This window comes from Vigna umbellata, chromosome 9 (assembly GCF_029865625.1).
Source record: "Vigna umbellata cultivar VRB3 chromosome 9, Vumbellata_1.0, whole genome shotgun sequence".
Classification (NCBI taxonomy): domain Eukaryota; kingdom Viridiplantae; phylum Streptophyta; class Magnoliopsida; order Fabales; family Fabaceae; genus Vigna; species Vigna umbellata.
Window position 1 is genome coordinate 9139551 of NC_142173.1, and position 17809 is coordinate 9157359.

The 17809-nt window shown below is 32.7% G+C and overlaps 2 protein-coding genes across 3 annotated transcripts; both read left to right on the top strand.

Moving 5' to 3' along the window:
• The first annotated feature begins 242 nt into the window (after positions 1-242).
• On the top strand, positions 243-3362 carry LOC148192472 (uncharacterized). Of its 2 annotated transcripts, none has more exons than XM_088098079.1 (9): positions 243-415; positions 501-587; positions 712-799; positions 1036-1215; positions 1317-1496; positions 1611-1784; positions 2001-2152; positions 2285-2411; positions 3010-3362. In XM_088098079.1, exons 2-9 carry the CDS (start codon positions 541-543, stop codon positions 3019-3021), a joined length of 960 nt encoding a protein of 319 aa, XP_087954205.1. In that variant the 5' UTR covers positions 243-415; positions 501-540; the 3' UTR covers positions 3022-3362. The 2 variants fall into 2 exon arrangements, with proteins under 2 accessions (XP_087954205.1, XP_087954204.1); XM_088098078.1 differs by having other exon boundaries at positions 244-415; positions 504-587.
• Positions 3363-8811: 5449 nt separating this feature from the next.
• On the top strand, positions 8812-15780 carry LOC124820100 (beclin-1-like protein). The gene is given in 11 exon segments (XM_047291731.2): positions 8812-9170; positions 9372-9712; positions 9805-9975; positions 11520-11644; positions 11816-11864; positions 12298-12456; positions 13499-13584; positions 14161-14232; positions 14626-14775; positions 15421-15583; positions 15585-15780. Coding segments are annotated over 11 exon segments (1518 nt in total). The 5' UTR covers positions 8812-9019; the 3' UTR covers positions 15636-15780.
• Positions 15781-17809: the final 2029 nt, after the last annotated feature.

Sequence of the window (17809 nt, forward strand, 5' to 3'; positions counted from 1 at the left end):
TATATGTTATTATTATTATTATTATTTCAATTATAATTAGTATTTAAAATAAAATTTTGATCATCATTATTATTATTTTTTGTTTATATTAAATTATATATATATATATATATATATATATATATATATATATATATATATATTATCGAGAAAATGAAACATCTCTAAATGAACAAATAAAAATATATATATTGGTAGCAGATGTATGTATGATTATTTTCCTGGGTTTATGACCTTGAAATTATAATTATAACTTTTAAGAAAAAAAGTTTCTTTGGTCACCCATCTTGCCCCGTTCTCAGTTTCGCAAATCCCTTCCTCCGTCGCAGTATCTCATTCTCAATACCATCCACCGCCAAGAAGCCGTCACCTTCTCTCTGTCTTTGGTCGTTGAATCTTTCTCGCTCCCTCTCTGGTTCATTTTTCCCCTTAACCTTTCTTCATCAATAATTTAATTTCTGTTTCTATCAAATTTTAATCACTCACATTCCTACAAAAAGAAGGTTCAGGATTGGAGATTATAGAAAATCATCTCAAGTCATGGAAAGCAGTGCGAAGCATTTAGATGAGGACGTTATCAAGGAAGAGTAGGTTTTTTTGAATTGTTCCTCTTCCTTGAACGTGCATCAATTTGTGTTTGCTTCAAATTTTCTGATACGCAAGTAATAAATTGGAGCCTTTATCTTTTAAAAATCTTGTCGTTTTTCGCAGAGAATCGCCTAAACTTGCGGCGTTGTTGAAAGAGATGAAGGAAGGGTTCGATACTGTGAGGCTTAAAGTTCAATCTTTAACTGCCAAAGTGAGTGGCCCTTTTTTCAATTCAAGTAATTTTTTTTAAGGACTCCGTTAACGTCATTTCAAATTCATATAATATTAAGATTTAAAAGAAGTTTTTCTGTTGGTTGGACATGAAGTTTCGCAATTTGGGCCTTTTTGGGGATTCTATAAGTTTTCTGTTATAGCTAAATATACCCTCGTATCAATGAATGATATGATTATTATTATTATTGTGTCTCTCGATGTTTCTTATACCAGGTGAAAGAAGGTCAGTATCCTACAGCTGATGGATTTAGCTACCTTGAGGCTAAGAATTTGCTGCTTTTGAATTATTGTCAATCCCTTGTTTATTATTTATTGCGGAAGGCTAAAGGGTTATCAATAGAAGATCACCCTGTTGTTCGAAGTGTTGTAGAGATAAGATTGTTTTTGGAAAAGGTATAGTTTTATCCTTCTGTGTGTTGATCTTCAAGGGCTTCCATGTGTATATTTACATTGTATTATGTGTTAAACATTTGACTTCCTGGTTTCCATTGCAGATTCGGCCAATTGACAGAAAACAACAATACCAAATCCAGAAACTAGTGCAGGCTGGTGAAAATGCAGCCAAAAGTGATATTCAAAGTACGGAGCCAGATGCGTCCAATAAGAGTGAGGATGCATCAAAGTATCGTCCCAATCCTGACATGCTAGTTAGCAAAGTAGACTTAACCTTGCAGGTCAGTCAGTGTATATGTGATATTATAAATGGTGTAAAATTTGGTGTACGCAGGGTGGTAATATCTTGAAAAGGGTATTTTCCTGGTCTATCTAACTTTTATTATATGATGTAGGATGGACATGATACATATCAACCTGTAAAGTTTGCCCCTACTTCTATGGATCTAGAAAAACCTTCTAAGCATGAAAGAAATGCCTTGCGAAGAGAAAAAGAAATTCTGAAACAAGCTAAGCAGAGTGATTATATCAGGACATTGATGAATGATATGGAGGAAAGACCTGAAGAGGTAAAGTTATTTTTATTGCTGAATCATTATGACTTATAGTATGCTTGGGTTTCAGTTAAACTCCTTTCAAAAGTATTTTCAGACTCAAATGTACAAAGAGAGCATCCTTCTCGAAAGTACTTTTAACTCCTAAGAATATTTTTTGAACTATTATCCGAACTTGCATTTAATGATTTTACGTAATGGTTTGTTTTGGCTGCTCACTACTCTACTCAGGTGAGGGATTTTGAGGGAGCTAGCAAAGAAGTTGATAGATTTGTCTCCAAGATGGAGAAACGCGCTCAGCAAGAGGAGGAGATGTTCACTCGTGTTCCTCTTACGAAACAGGAGAGGAAGCGAGAAAAATACTTGAAGAAATCAAGAAATGGGTATGGGAAGTGTTTGGAATGTTTTCCTTTTGTTTCTCCATTCCTAACAAGTAAAAAGAATTAAATGTGTGATAGTATTTTTGTTTAAATACATTTTTTTCTCTCTTAGCTTTTGTGCTTTTTCTATTTCAGGTTGCAAGGTCTAACAGAAAGTTTCTATGATGAAATCAAAACATTACCCTTTGAAGATAGAACTGACGAGCAAGTAATGGGATCTGGTAAAGGTAGCAGCAGAAAGAGCCGAGTACACAAGCGAAAGGTATGACATTTTATTCTTTGAAATTATTATGTGAAAATTGTAGACTACTTTTTTGAACTTCATATACGAAATTTTGTTTAAGTCGAATTATGTGGATGTGGTTTATGTATTGTTGCATCTGCATTGCATATGACCAACCAAATTATTTGATGATTGCTCTAATATCCACTGTGTGTAATAAAAAATTATTTAAATAAACTAATGTCTTATTCCTCTGGAGTAAGCGTGTAGAGTTGGTTATTTGTCGACTAGTTTTGTAATTTTCGAACCAATTTTTGGTCATGGAGAGTTATACTATATGTACAGTTGTTTACTGATAGTTCTGAGCTGTGTGCTGAACACAGTAATAAAAGTGATACTATGATACCCGCACAATACGAAATAAAGTTAAAAATGCCCCTTGAGGGAATTTGCTCACCACCAACACAAATTTTGTATGTATTTGAAAATTTGAGTTTTATCCATCAACAGATACACACTTTCCCTTCCCTTATGCTTGGCTTTTAATTTGAAAAAGGACTTTTTAGTGTATGCATTATCAACCGACGTGATTGCATTGTACTGTTACAGAGAACTAACAATTTTGGCTTCTTTGCAGAGGAAACACTGAAGGAGGAGATTTTCAAGTTGGTATCAAGAGTCAAATCATTGTATGTCATTGACGTTTTTGTCCTTCTGTCGTTCGTCGTCACTGTGCACTGTCACCGTTGTTGTCCGTTGTCGCTTTTTTTTGATGAAGTTAAGGTTATGTGTTCCTCGAGAAATGTGAGTCAATTGTAAATTGTAATCTAAAATGTCTTAAGTCAGGTATTTTGTTAGAATGTTAATTGATAATTGTTGTTACTATCAATAAGTTATAAGTTAGTTGAACAAATTAAAATAGTATATGCATAAGAATTAAAATGCTCATAATCTGAATCTATGAATAGAAAAGTGATATTAAGTTTTGTATATTTTGAAATGGTTTTGGTGACCGTGAATGAAACTCTTTATCACAAGAGTTGGTTCAAATGCACCCACGGAGGGTGTGTTATTAATCTCTCTAATTACATTGCACACGATGAGAAACTCTATTGCAAGCACCACCACGTGCAATTGACTAAGGAGAATGAAAATTTAAGCCGAAGGCGACGATGGGAAGAGTGCAATTCAAGAGAAAACCAATGGTGAAGTAGTTGCAGCTGAGACATGAAATGAAATGAAAATGTAGATATAACATGTTTTAAAGCTTGTTCCATGAAGAACTATTAAGTAGATAAAATATTTGTATTTTTAATGTTCATAGTTATTTTATATAATATTAATTACTTTTGGTTTCAGATTATTATTATATTACTAATCATAATTTTTATTAATCAAATTAAGCAAATCATTTAAATTATTAAAAAAAATTAAATTAGTTGCATTACCGGTTTTTTAACCCAAAGTATGTAAACTTAGAAATTTTCGGCGATTTTGGACAACATACACAAGACCCCGCAGATTTAGACAATCCATGTAAGACGATTTTAAGTAGCCCGAACAACTATCGTCGGGTTTTGCAAAACCCCCCACAACTAGTGACAATTTTCATAAAATCCTGTAAGTGGCAGCGGTTTTTACGAAACCTCCGCAAATAATGATAGTTTTGAACAAAATCGCAAAAAATTATTTGCAACGGTGATTTTCCCAGCAATTTTGTCAACAACAGGAATTGCATTTACTAGAGTTAAAACGGTCGGTAATAAAAAAAGAATCCCTACTAAAATCACAAATTTTTGTAATATGAAAACTAATTTCATGAATTTATAAAAAATAAGGACCTAATTAGAATAAGTTTTGAAAGAATAACTAAAATCAAAATCACTTAATAATATAAAAAAACATAGTTAACACATTAAATATATAAACAATAATAAATTTCATAAAAAGAATTATATAAAATTTTAAATCTCTAATTTGAATATCAACAAACAATAACTAAAACTATGTTTTTTAACAAAATGATTACTATAAATATATAATAAAATAATAGTAATTTTAAAAATATTAAGATACAGGAGGTAGATATCTTTCTAACAGTTAAGCATGTCAAATCAAATTTTTATCTAATAATTTTTAAATAAATAATTAAATGATTTAATTGCAATAATTATAACTTTTAAATATTTTAGTCAAATAGAGACCAGATCAAAATGTGTAACATCCCAAAAATATAGTAGAATTGATTACATTTAATGATATCCAAATCAGTCTTACAATTACAGTAATTAAGCTTACAAGTGACCGAACGTTCTTTCCTAACTTTACAAAATTTACAATTTGTTCAGTAAACAAAACGACCGAACGACCAAATATAAGCAGAAAGAAAATGGGGCGCTCGTTCTAAAGCAGCCCGCTAACTTAGCAAAACTAATACATAACCGAACATATTACTGTTCGGCCTTCACTTCTACCTCCACTAAGTTTGCATCCTCCAAAATTTCTTCTTCCAACGTTTCCTCAAGCAACGCCTCCCCATCTGCTCACATCCACAAGGATGATCATCGCATAGACAGGACGGACGTACAATGACGATCGACAACGCAATGAAAAACGAAAGGGTAAGCTTATTGAATTTAATCCAAGTAAATAACACATTTCATAAACAGATCAATCATGTCAATAAATTCCAATATATATAGTTTAACTCATTCAATTTCTCAATCAACTTCTGATACTAGACAGACCGTCCGGACTATATGAATCTTGTGTAGCTACTACGTTCGTGCACCCAGGTGGTGTAGTAACTGGCATTTTAACATCAGCTGCCACCCGAGGTTAGTCCCTTCCATCCAAAGTACCCCTAAGGACTAGGACCTCCTGCCGTTCCCACACATGACATACTCCCTCTACGTGAGGACGAGTACTCACGGAACATCAGGATGAACGTCGGCTAAGCTTTGTCCACATTCATACATTACTATAATTTCAACTTTCATCCAAGAGTCATTCCTCCCTGGAACGCTCGTTCAAAATCCATAAACATAATTTCATCTCTTGAACTGTTCGCACATCATAATACATTCTTTTATTTACATTTTCCTTCTATGTTCCACTTCCATAAAAAGACGAGCGTCCAATCCTCTTCATAACGAGGACGAACGTCGAGAGTGAGACTGAAAGACTTCTTTTCCGAAGGGATAAAGCTGACCCATCTTTTATGACGAACGTCATTACAACTTAAATCAGTTAAATGAACTGATTCTAGAACGATTCAACTTATACTTAGAATAATTCAAAGACCAAGATTCAGAGTCAATTCAAATAAATGGAGATACCAAAGACGAGTACTAAATGTACTAAGTACAATTTAGTTAGAATAACCGACTGCCAATAACTGACCAAACGCGATACGTGAATTTATTGAAGTTTAGGACGAACGCTATTTAATTCAGGACGAACGCTATTTCAGCTCGTTGATAATTACAGAAAGAATGAGCGTTCAGTATAGGACCGAGCGCTACTTATCATTTACATTTTTGGGACGAGCGTTCGGTATAAGACCGAGCGCCACTTAAGACGTACGCTTTGGGTCGAGACCCATCACTGATTCAAAATCATAGAAAGATGGATTTATATAAGACGAGATGGTAAAGTTATGTTTTTAGCAAAAAGGCTAAGTGTCCGAATGTAAAATTTCAATCTTCTCAAATACTCACGCAACACTCAAGATATCTACGTTTGGCCGAACGCTCAAACATAAGACTAACATAAGAGGGCGTTCGTCCTCAGCTGGACTCCTTTCAGAATAAAAGAATTCTATTTATCAAAAGAGTTACTAAGAATACCGAACGGTCAAAGACCGTTCGATAACGAACGTTCATTATCATAGAATTTCATATTCAAAACCTCTCTTACAGTAATTCATTTTCCAATATAAACTCTCATACATTTAACTACTCATACCATAGCACATTTCATAATTTTCATATATCATCTCATCATCAAAATCATATACCAAAGATCAAATAATACATATTTCATGCTTCATAAAATCATGTAACTTCATACATCACAACACAATACAAGAATTAAACTTAATAAGCTTCCCTTACCTGGGTTCGTGACTGAAACGTCTAATAATTTGACTCGTCCACAACAGTTTTCTACCCTCAACGATTCTCTAAAGTTCTTCACTAAATCTAACCAAAAAAATGTAGAAGAATTTAGCTGATACCCTTGCATGCAGCCAACTGTTGGTTTGCATGTAACTCAGAAACGAGCGTCCAGAGTCGAGAGACTTACCGGTTTCAGAACTGGGATCTATTCGGTTCAGATTGAAGCTCTCAACTCCGAGGATGCTCCTACGGTTTCTGAATACGAATCGGAGAAGACAGTGGTAAGTTACAGTAGAGAGAAGGTAGAGTTTCTAGAGAGAAGGTAGAGGAATTTGAAAGTTAGAATCTTGGGGAAGAAGAAGAAGCATGCAGAAGAGTGGGAATGGGAAGAGGGTTTTTCTGAAAAATCATTTCTCTTCCCACGTAGGACGAGCGTCCATTCTCCTGCTGCCACTTGGACTCCACTAACTGATTCCAGATTATCATTTAACGACACCTGTCGTCCGTGTGCAAAGTTTGGGTGCGTTTTTAATGAAATCCGACAGGGTTCTTAGGCGCATTAAATGCGATTTAACAGGTGGGGTTTGGAGGTATAATTACGGGTATTACAAAATGCATAGTAATTTTAATATTAAATGAAACAATAGCAAAAAGACAGCAATTTAATAACTTTTGATGTATTAAAACTAACTCTATCAAAACTTTCAAAATTTAAAGAGCATCACATAATTTCTCTATATAAACGAACACGAAAGAGAAAGAGTTTTGGTTGTTTATAATTTGGTGGACAACGATAAGATGTGTGAGCATTGAAAGTGACATAGATTTTCTTTTATATTTGTTTGTGTGGTGTTGAGCTAAAGCACATGCTTAAGAAAGGTGCAATGGCAAAAATATTTAAGTATTGATGTTTTCAATAGTTTACTCAATAGAAAAGGGTGCGTTTTGACATTTTTTTTTATAGAATAATAAATAAAGCCTATATGTTTACATAAATTTTAATTAAATACATAAATAATTCTTAAAATATAAATAAATATTTTTTGTTTTTTAAAATAATAAATAAGATTTTGTTGTACGCGGTTTTTATTTTTAATATGATAAATTAAATTTTCCATTAAAAATATGTTTTTTTAATTATTGAAATTAACAATTTTTCAGATCTAGTCTATTTATGGTCTAGTGTCGGAATACTTATGCTTAGGTGCTCATCAATGATAGGAAGAAGCAAAAAAAGAGTTATATGAAAATAGTTATCACCACATGATCAGCCTATTTCTTTTGAGTTTCCCTTTTCAGTTAAATTAAATAACTAACTTCAAAATCAAATTTGTTGCTAGTGTCCTTTTTTAAAGTTTTAAAATTTTGATTGAGAAAAGGAAAGAAATCTCACAGAGATAGGCTTTTACAAAGTGATAGCTTTTAAACTTTTATTGAAAAATACATTTATGTTTAGTATTTATGAAAAAATTACTCTAAATAAAAAATAAAATTATTTTGTCATAATTTATTGAGTAAATATTAGTTTTATAATTTATTAACTATTTTTTTAACAAAACCCATTGGATTTATCCATTTACCATTGCTTAATAGTGTGAGAGTTGTATGTCATTTACCTTTTATTTCACTAATTTACTATTATACCCTTTGAAGTTTTTTTTTTTAATTTTATGTATTCTAGTTAATAAAAATGATAACGGATTAGGTTCACTATTTAACTCGTAAAATAAATTCATCTACTACTGCTTCCTTACTCAAGTGAATATCTATTTAAAAAATATCTATTGATAAAAAAATATGTTGTAGTATTTAATAAAGAATTAAATTAAAATTAATTTATATTTTATTAAATTAAATTTAATTAACATTGAAATTAATTTATATTTTATTAAATTTAATTTAATTAAAATTAAAATTAAAATTTAATTTATATTAATTTTAATTTATATTATATTTTATATTTTTTTATAATTTTATTTTAAAAATTTATAAAATATTTATCGATACTCACAAGTATTAAATTTTTAAATAAATATCCAATAAGTTATGAAATAAATAACATATAATTTTTTATTCAGGTAACAGATAGACCTACCCGCATCCAACTAGAACTATTGTCATTCATATATATATATATATATATATATATATATATGTATATATATATATATATATATATATATATAATGTTTTAGTATTCATTGGGTGCGTTTACTAATTATGGGGTGCAGGAAATTAAAGGCGACCAGAGGTTTGGGTTATTGAACCGGACCTTGCCCCACCCGAATCCACCAACTCGTCCAATAATGACCCGTACTAAATTGTGCTGTGCTTAGGGATCAGCTTTCAGTTACTTGCTTCGTCGGAATATTCTCACCTTTTTCAGTTGCCTGGATTACTGTCTGTCACCTAAATCACCTCACCCAGGCCCCATATTATTGTTACCCTTTTCTGTTTTCTTTTTCATTATTCTGTAATATAAATCAAGAATCGTCGAATCGGGCTTCAGTGAAGGAACTAAAGAAAACGATGAAGAAGGGCGATAATAAGGGTCGGACTCGGACCTTCCCGGTGGATCCGAACGTTCCCCGATGGGTTTGCCAGAACTGCCGCAACCCTCTCTGCATCGTCGGCGTGGACTCTTACGCTGACAAATTCTTCAACGATCCTTCTCGCTCCGGTTAGTTAGGGTTTTATTATTGTTTTGTTAATTTAATTGATTGTCTCATGTTATTGATCTGGCTGATTTATACAGTTGCTTACGTTGTTGATTTTGAAATAATGTTGGTATCGGCATTGGTTTTGAGTGAATTGTGATCATTCATCAGTGAATAGTTGTGTTGTGGTGATTTAATTTTTGACGAAGAGAAAATGAGTATAGGGATGCAAGGGTCGTCCGTTCATGGTGCCAGCAGTGTGCTGAGTGCAACTAAAATGGACAATTCGTATGTTGTGCTTCCCAAGCAGAGACCCCAGGCTCAGGGAAATGCTCATCGCCCACGTGGTGATGCTGCCGCCGCCGCCGCTGCACAGCCTGGAAAGGCGATGGAGGAGTCGTTTGTGGTTGTGTACAAGTCTGAATCGGGGACGGATGGAGGCGGGGCTCATTCGCCTGGCGCCGGTGCTGATTCTGGTGGCCATTTGCAGCCTCATAACTCTGGGTTTAATTCCACTATTACTGTCTTGACTCGAGCGTTTGAGATTGCCACGACGCAGACCCAGGTTTGTTGACTGAAACACGTAAATATGGAATGTATTTAATGGGTTTATTGGTTATTGGGTATAATGTCTGTGTTTTTTGGGTATGGTTACAGGTTGAACAGCCTTTATGCCTTGATTGCATGAGGATTTTGTCCGATAAACTTGATAAAGAGGTTGAAGATGTGAACAGGGACATTGAATCCTACGAGGCCTGTCTTAAACGCTTGGAGGGGGAGGCTAGAGATGTCCTCAGTGAGGCTGATTTTCTTAAGGAGAAACTGAAGGTGCTCATCTGGTTTACCATTTCTAGTCTGTGTATTACGTAACTATATATATAATATTTAAACCATTAGTAGTGTTAACTATGGGGAAACATCCTAGTGTTCATAATCTCTTTGACTAATATCTGAATCTCGGGCCAGTTTGCATTTAATGCTATGTTAGTTTGTTATGAGATAGAGGTAGATGGGTAAGACATAATAAACTTATAGTTAATGCATAGTAATTAGATAGGCTATTGCAATATCCTATGCCTTTTTCCTTTTTGGCCATACCTTCCAACTCCTGAAGTGGTTTCTTGTCTGCATCAGTGAAGATGCCATTTTCTCTTTTCCTCCTCCAGTGTCTGCTCCCTTTTGGCAGCAGTGCAGCATGAATTGGGGTTTTCGGACATATATAAAAGTATGTTTACCAGAGAAAAATAAGTGTATGTATGAATATATTTCTAAAATTATATGCACCTCTGCAATATTTTATGCAAAAAACTTGACCATTACAAAGTTTTTTGATGATATAAAATTTGTGACCATAAGGATGACAGTGATTTAAATTTGGATTATCTATTTTATATTACAAGCTTGGAAGAAAAGAGCTCTGATTAGCATGGTTCTCATGCATCTCTTTTAAGGCTTGGGAGAGAGAGGACAGATAATTTTGCTAGAGGTTGAAGAACATTCAGTGATGTCAGGTCAGAGAAGGTGTTTTCCTCCAATACTAGTGTTGGGATTACAGAAAAAGTTGGTTTTGGGGGCTTGGGTTTTATGGGATTAGGTTTACAAAAGCCCAAAATTGAAAAAAAAGGAAAAAATTTGACCCACTTCTGAAAGTTGGCTCACAAAAACATTATCCATGCATATTTTGAAAACTCTTTGATTTCACAGTTTTTATGATTCTACAGTCTACCAGTTCTAAGATTCGATGAAACTCACTAAGGCATGACAGAAAAGTAGAATTGTGTGGTCCTTTTAGATGGAATGCGATTCTGACTACCATGAGAATGCCATCCAGAATTAACTACAGTGAATTGCACCATTATGAATCTATTATGGACTGTTAGGCAAATTGCATTTTATTGCAACATCCTATGTTGGTTAGCATTTTTTTAAATATTCCAAATCTATCATGAGCCTTGGATGACATGTTATGGTTGTTACATTTCAATGGATTTGTTCTAAGTGTGACATGGCATCATTGCTCCCTTCACTTTTTCTTATTTGTCTTCTCTGTTGAAGTCAATTTTGTGGGGTTGAGTTGGACTTAAAGTGCACTTTTTAACAAAGCTATATATGTATACTACAATGTAAAGTGTATTTATTTATTTTTATTTCGGTGGGAGCCCTTTTCAGTTTTGAAGCAGGAATGTTCAGTTAATAACGTTTTTTGAATTTAAAATTTGCAGTTGTCTTTTTTTAGTGGAAATATGAAGTTTTGATTGGAAATGTCTTTATCCTAAGAAACAGTGGTTTTATTAAGATGATTTTCTTGATTGTACCATTAAGCTTTCTTCCAAAGCTTAATCAGTGATTTTGTACTTGGTATACCATTCAAGATTGAGGAAGAAGAACGAAGACTTGAAGCAGCAATTGAAGAATCTGAGAGACAAAACGCTGAAATAAATGCTGAACTGAAGGAACTAGAGTTAAAATCAAGTCGCTTTCATGAATTGGAAGAGAGGTGCATTTTTCTCTGTACCTTGATGACATGATTTTTCCTGATAAAACATCATAATCCCGAAATAAAATTTCAAAAATGTATATAAAATGGCGCTTTTTCTTATTTGGTTTATGCTGATGCTTGTGATGCTTGAAATCAATAATTGATTATACTTGTTTAAATGTGTAACAGGTATTGGCATGAGTTCAACAATTTTCAGTTTCAATTAATTTCACATCAGGTTTGTCATTGTCCTGCTGCGCCCTTCACATACCATCTTGTTGGGTAGAATTGTTCTGGCATATTTTTGTTGTTGTTTATGTCTTATGCTAGTCTGGGAAAGTTCTAAAGGATCATTGTCAAATGACAAAAGTGGCTTCATCTGTTTCAATTAATAGCTCTACTTCTACTGCTATCTTATTGGTCAAATATGTCACTGATATCATAGAGGAAATAACATTCATTTTCAAAGGACCATCCTTCTTCATGTATAAAATTTTCTTTCCGACTCTATTTTATGTTTGTCTTATATTATGTTGTGTTACTATAGGTTTCACTTATTTTGATACTATTGTAGTAAGAGTTTTAAGCATGTTTCGGAAAACTTTGCCTCTTTTTTCTGAAACATATAACTTCCAAGTCTGGGAAATAAGCACAAATACTTGAATTAACAGGAGGAGAGAGATGCAATCTTGGCAAAGATTGAAGTTTCACAAGCTCATTTAGAATTGTTGAAGCGAACAAATGTGCTCAATGATGCCTTCCCCATTTCTCACGATGGAGAGTTTGGAACAATTAACAACTTTCGACTTGGAAGACTCCCTAAAATTCCAGTACGATGCTTAGCATGCTTTATTTCTGTCTTTTATTACTGTCTCCATGTGTTATTTCTGTCTTTTATTACTGTCTCCATGTGTTATTTAGCTAATATGCATACTTGGTTTTCTCTGTAGTAACTGTTACCTTTATTAAAGTTTACAATAATTGATAAGCTACCATGAGATATCTATCATCTTAGGTAAAAACTTGTGATCCAAAGTGCTGGTGTTAGCATTCCATTCCAAACTTTGGAATTGTGGTGCATAATGCTAAAAGGAAAGACAAATAACATGTATTCACCATAAAATGATTGTGTTGAATATATTGAAAACTATGTATGAGATTAATCTCTAGTCAATGTAGAACTTCCAACACCCCCCTCGCTGAGATATATATATCTCGAGCATGAGACTAGACAATAATGGGTAATGCGGACTCTAATACCATGTTGAATATAGTGAAAACTATGTATGAGATTGATTTCCCTTGTGTTAAATATATACATAAGGTCCTCTATTTATAATAGAAGAAATATGGGTTAAGCCCAAAATACAAATAAGAAATAGTAACAAACTAACTAAAGATAAAAAATAAATATAAAATAAACATAATATATCTAATAGATTGAAAAAACTGACATGGCTCCTAGTAGTAGAAAATCTAGAGATGACTGCTAGTACATTATTGCATTCTGGATTAATAATTTCTAGGTCTTTAGAAGTTTTGTGGTAGATGTTGATAAGAGCTGCTTTTATTTTATTTTTTAAAAATTCTTTTAAGGCAAAAAGTTAAATTTCTTTTGCTGTGTTGTGCTTTTGAATCAGACAACTAATATATGGTGTTAATTCTTTCAACTTTGCCGTCATGCAGTCATGTTTTGCTTTGGAATGTTCCTTGATAAAAGAAAATGTTGTAGCTGCACGTGTCCTTTCCTCATTTGGTGATTAGAGATGTTATAATTATTTGTCCTAGAGGATTTATTAATCTTAAATTCTTTTTTCTTTCTACTTTGAAGTTTTTGATTATGATGTTTACTTTGCTATTATGAATGTGTAGGTTGAATGGGATGAGATAAATGCTGCCTGGGGCCAAGCTTGCCTTTTACTTCATACTATGTGCCAGTATTTCCGGCCGAAGTTTCAGTATCCTTTGTCATTAAGCATATTGGATAAGTGTAGTTACTTTTGTAAATTTAGCATAATTCTCTTTTATGTCTGCATGTATATGTGTGTGCGTGTAGTGATGAATCTAGTTCAGGACTGGAATTTACATTACAGCTATTGAAGCCATCTGCTAATTACTGTTTTTTTTTTTGTCAAGTTCTTCTGAGTGCTGCCTGGGCAAAACATCACAAGGGATGATTTTAGGCAGACAAAGACTGTTGTCTTCGTAGGCATATATTGTTACTTGCTAATATCTTTTATGAAATTCAAACCAAAATTTCTTAAGTATTGCCTCTTCTTCTGAATTGACACTACCAGGCCATTATAGTCTAGTTTGATTTATGATTTATGATTATTCTTCTTCTTAAGTATTGCCTTTTCTTAATTTCCTCTTGTTATTGTCAGTTTTCATATAATTCAAAGGAATGACTAGTAATATACCCTCTCTGACCAAAGACATCATATGAAACTGTGATTCACATATCAAACTCTCCCAACGGGAATAAGATTTTTGTTGATTTGCTGACTTGTAACTCCTAAACTTGTTACCTTTAGATATCGGATAAAGATAATTCCTATGGGTAGCTACCCTCGTATCACAGACACCAATAATAGTACCTTTGAGCTGTAAGTATTTCGTTGTTCTACATATCTACTTCAATTGTAAAATAGAATTTGATGCTGTCTGAAGTTGAGAACCAAAATCAGTAGTGCAATGTGTGAAAGAAATCAGATCTACCAGCTGATTGATTGGTAGCAATTTCTAAATGTCTGTTGTTAGTTTTATTACTTCTGTTTCTATGTATAAACATTAGGATAAACCTCTACATTGGGGTTCTTACACTATTTAAGGTCTTGCCATTTACTTGGCAGTTGACTTGTATGCGTGCTGAGATTGTGGTTGGTGTTATGACTTGTATAAAAAGTTGTAAACGAAGCAATTTAGTAAACTTTCTGTCTTTAGTTTTGTTCTTAAACTTGGCTACTGAATCATATTAGTAGATGGTATTATGTTACCAGGTTTGGTCCTGTCAACTTGTTCTGGAGTACACGTTATGACAAAGCAATGACATTGTTTTTAGCTTGCCTCAAGGATTTTGCAGACTTTGCCAAGTCTAAGGATCAAGAGAATAACATACCACCTGAGAAATGTTTCAAACTGCCTTATAAGTAAGTACTGAGTTTAATATATTCATTCACAGCAGTGTGTTTTATCTTTGGATGCTATGTGAGAATTGGATACAGAAGAATTTTGCTTTGATGCCATCAAACAAAACTCCTTTTGAGTTAAGCATATTATGTCCTTTGGCTAATTGATGGTGGAGAGAGTAGAGAATAGGAGGGCCAGATGTCTACTTCTACTACCCCTGAGCTTGTCTAATAGAGTAATCTGGCTTCAGGCATGATGATTTAAGATCTCGATGAACATGTTGAGTCCTTAGCCATTGCTTAATACCCTGAAAGTGCAAACAAAGAAATAAAAGTGAAGTCTACTAAGTGTCTTTAGTTGTTCTGATACACATGCAGGCCTTTCCCACTCTCTTGAACATCATAAAATGGATGTAGAATGGTCGGTGATGACCCAAGCCTTACTATGCTCGGTTTGGAATTGAGTTAGTATTAACAGAACAACATGTATTCCTTCTTGAGCTTTTTAGTATAGTATGATTGATTTTGCTTAATTTACATAACTCTTTTTTTTTGTAACAAATGCTCAACAAAGATATCAGGTGAAGATCATCATCATACATTAACTTTACTTGTTTTCCTGCATTAGTTTGATGTTTGAGAATGACATTTTTGGGTAATTTGTAGGATTGACAATGACAAAGTGGAAAACTATTCCATCACTCAAAGCTTCAATAAACAGGAAAATTGGACAAAATCTCTGAAGTACACGCTCTGCAATTTGAAATGGGCACTCTATTGGTTTGTAGGAAATACTAATTTCCAACCTCTTTCAGCAATGGTATCTTCGCATGCATGCTGAAGTACAGGCCGTAGGGTCCGTGTACACCAAGTGTACATAAAAATACGTAGCCTATAATTTAGGCTACATTCACTTGTACATATCCATGCTTGATAATGCTACAAAGTCTTTTAGAAGCTATACATACCAACTTTTTGTATCTTTGTGAGCTTCATTCTCATTGAATAAATCCCCTTTTTATTCAAGGCTGTTTGTCTGATTTTGTTTCTATTTATTTATCTTGCCCATTTTCTTATAAAGCAATTAACTAAAAAGTAAGATTGTACATGGAAACTTATGTTTGTGGGTAGCTATTTGAAGCATAGAAAAATTCATACAGTACTGAATAAATAAAATGCATTATTTATAATGATAATACATTAAACACTATAGTTAATATAAAAAATCACGGTAAACCCAACTCATGTTAAATTAATTATTTTTGCAGTTTTTTTCTGTTTTTTTTTGGAATGAAGTAATACAGACATTTAAAGTTGATATACACAATTAAATAAATGCTGCTATTACATGCAGTTATGAATTATACATCATTTTTGTAATTTCTGAATACTTATTTTTTGAATTTTATGTTTTAATAGATAACTCAATTTCTCGTAGTAATACAAGATTAAACAGATTTTTTTATAACAGTAATACTAGTTTAGGAAGTCATTTAAAGTATAGTAAATTTTCTTATGTCAACGGATTTGATTTCTTTTCATAATTGAAAAACTAACATTTTTATAATTAAAAATATATATTAAATATTGAAAACCGAAATTATTTTTCAAATGTAGATATTGTTTATCAAATATCATCAATAATATTTATTAACACCATTATTATCATTTTTTAAATTTAAAATAATTTAATTTTCCTAAAACATAACATGTTAAGACAAATTGAATAAATGAGTCTTTCAGAAAAAAATATTAGAACTACTTTATCACGCACAACATTCAAAAATAGTTTTACCATTAGTATAATATTTATTTAATATCTCATGAAGTCTTTTTTAAACATTGCGTTGGGTGATTGAAATAAATAATAACAGAGATAGAACAAATTTGCTTTTGTACTTAAGAATGCAGCGCAAATAGTAAATATAGATCTTATTAAATATATTCTTTTAAGATGAAAAAACATATGATATGATAATACATAATCAGAAAAACAAATTAATGCAAGTTATAAAGAATCAATATTGGAGATGGAAATCCCTTTCTGCCCCTTAATACCTTTTTCACTTCTCATATACAAAGCTATCAACTTGAGCTATGGTTTATGGGCAAGTTTAACTCACTCTTAAATAAATTCCTTTTAGGAAGATTATATTTTGTAGATTGTTTTTAAATGTAGGGTGTTGCTCCCTCCACCCCCACACATCTCTTCCTCCACCTCCCCTTTACTATTTTGCCCCTTCCTCCACCTTTCCTTTACTATTTTGCCCCTCAGTAAAATTTTATTTTTAAAATTTTTGTTTTTTAATTTTATTCATTTATAACATATTTCACTGATAACCTACGTAGTTTCTTGTATGAGTAAAATATTTTTCTACAAAGCTTGGTGATCGTGAAAAGAATTATCAAACAATCTTCTTCTTGTTCTCGGTGCAGTACGTGGTGCAGTGCGTTTATGGTGTAGTGTCCTTGTCGTGGTTCCTCTCCAGGTACGTAGTCATAATCCTTCCAATAATCCTAAACCCTAAATCCTTCCCATACTTCCAATAATCCTTTTAATATCCAAGCCTATAATCCTTGCATGAGCCGCAAAACGTAGTAAAATAAAAACGAAACGTAAAAGGAACACTACCTATGGACGGATGACATCCTTCAACGGATGTCAACATCCGTTTAAGGCAAAACGGATGTCGACATCCGTTTAATCCGTTTTGCCTTCAACAGATGTTGACATCCGTTGAAGGATGTCATCCGTCCAGAGGCAGTGTTCCTTTTACGTTTCGTTTTTATTTTATTTGTTTATTTTATTTACAGTAATTTATATTTAAATTTATAATTTTAAATGTTATATATGGTTAGTTTTTAAACGTAATAATTTTGTTAAAATATGAATTTGTTAAAATATGAATTTGTTATAGGTGGAGAAGAAGCTTAACGGAAGAGAGAAAGGTAAACGAAAATGGAAGAGAGGAAGAGGTGCAGAGGGAAGTAAATCAGAAGTTTTAAATAAATTAAAATATTAAAATAATAAAAATAAAAAATTTTAACTTTTGAG

What these genes read in the sequence shown, in the direction of transcription:
- LOC148192472 (XM_088098079.1), top strand. Translation starts at nt 541, where the DNA reads ATGGAAAGCAGTGCGAAGCATTTAGATGAGGACGTTATCAAGGAAGA. An exon ending in GAGGACGTTATCAAGGAAGA is followed by an intron (nt 588 to 711) that starts GTAGGTTTTTTT and finishes CGTTTTTCGCAG; the next exon opens with AGAATCGCCTAAACTTGCGG. An exon ending in TTGAAGAAATCAAGAAATGG is followed by an intron (nt 2,153 to 2,284) that starts GTATGGGAAGTG and finishes TTTCTATTTCAG; the next exon opens with GTTGCAAGGTCTAACAGAAA.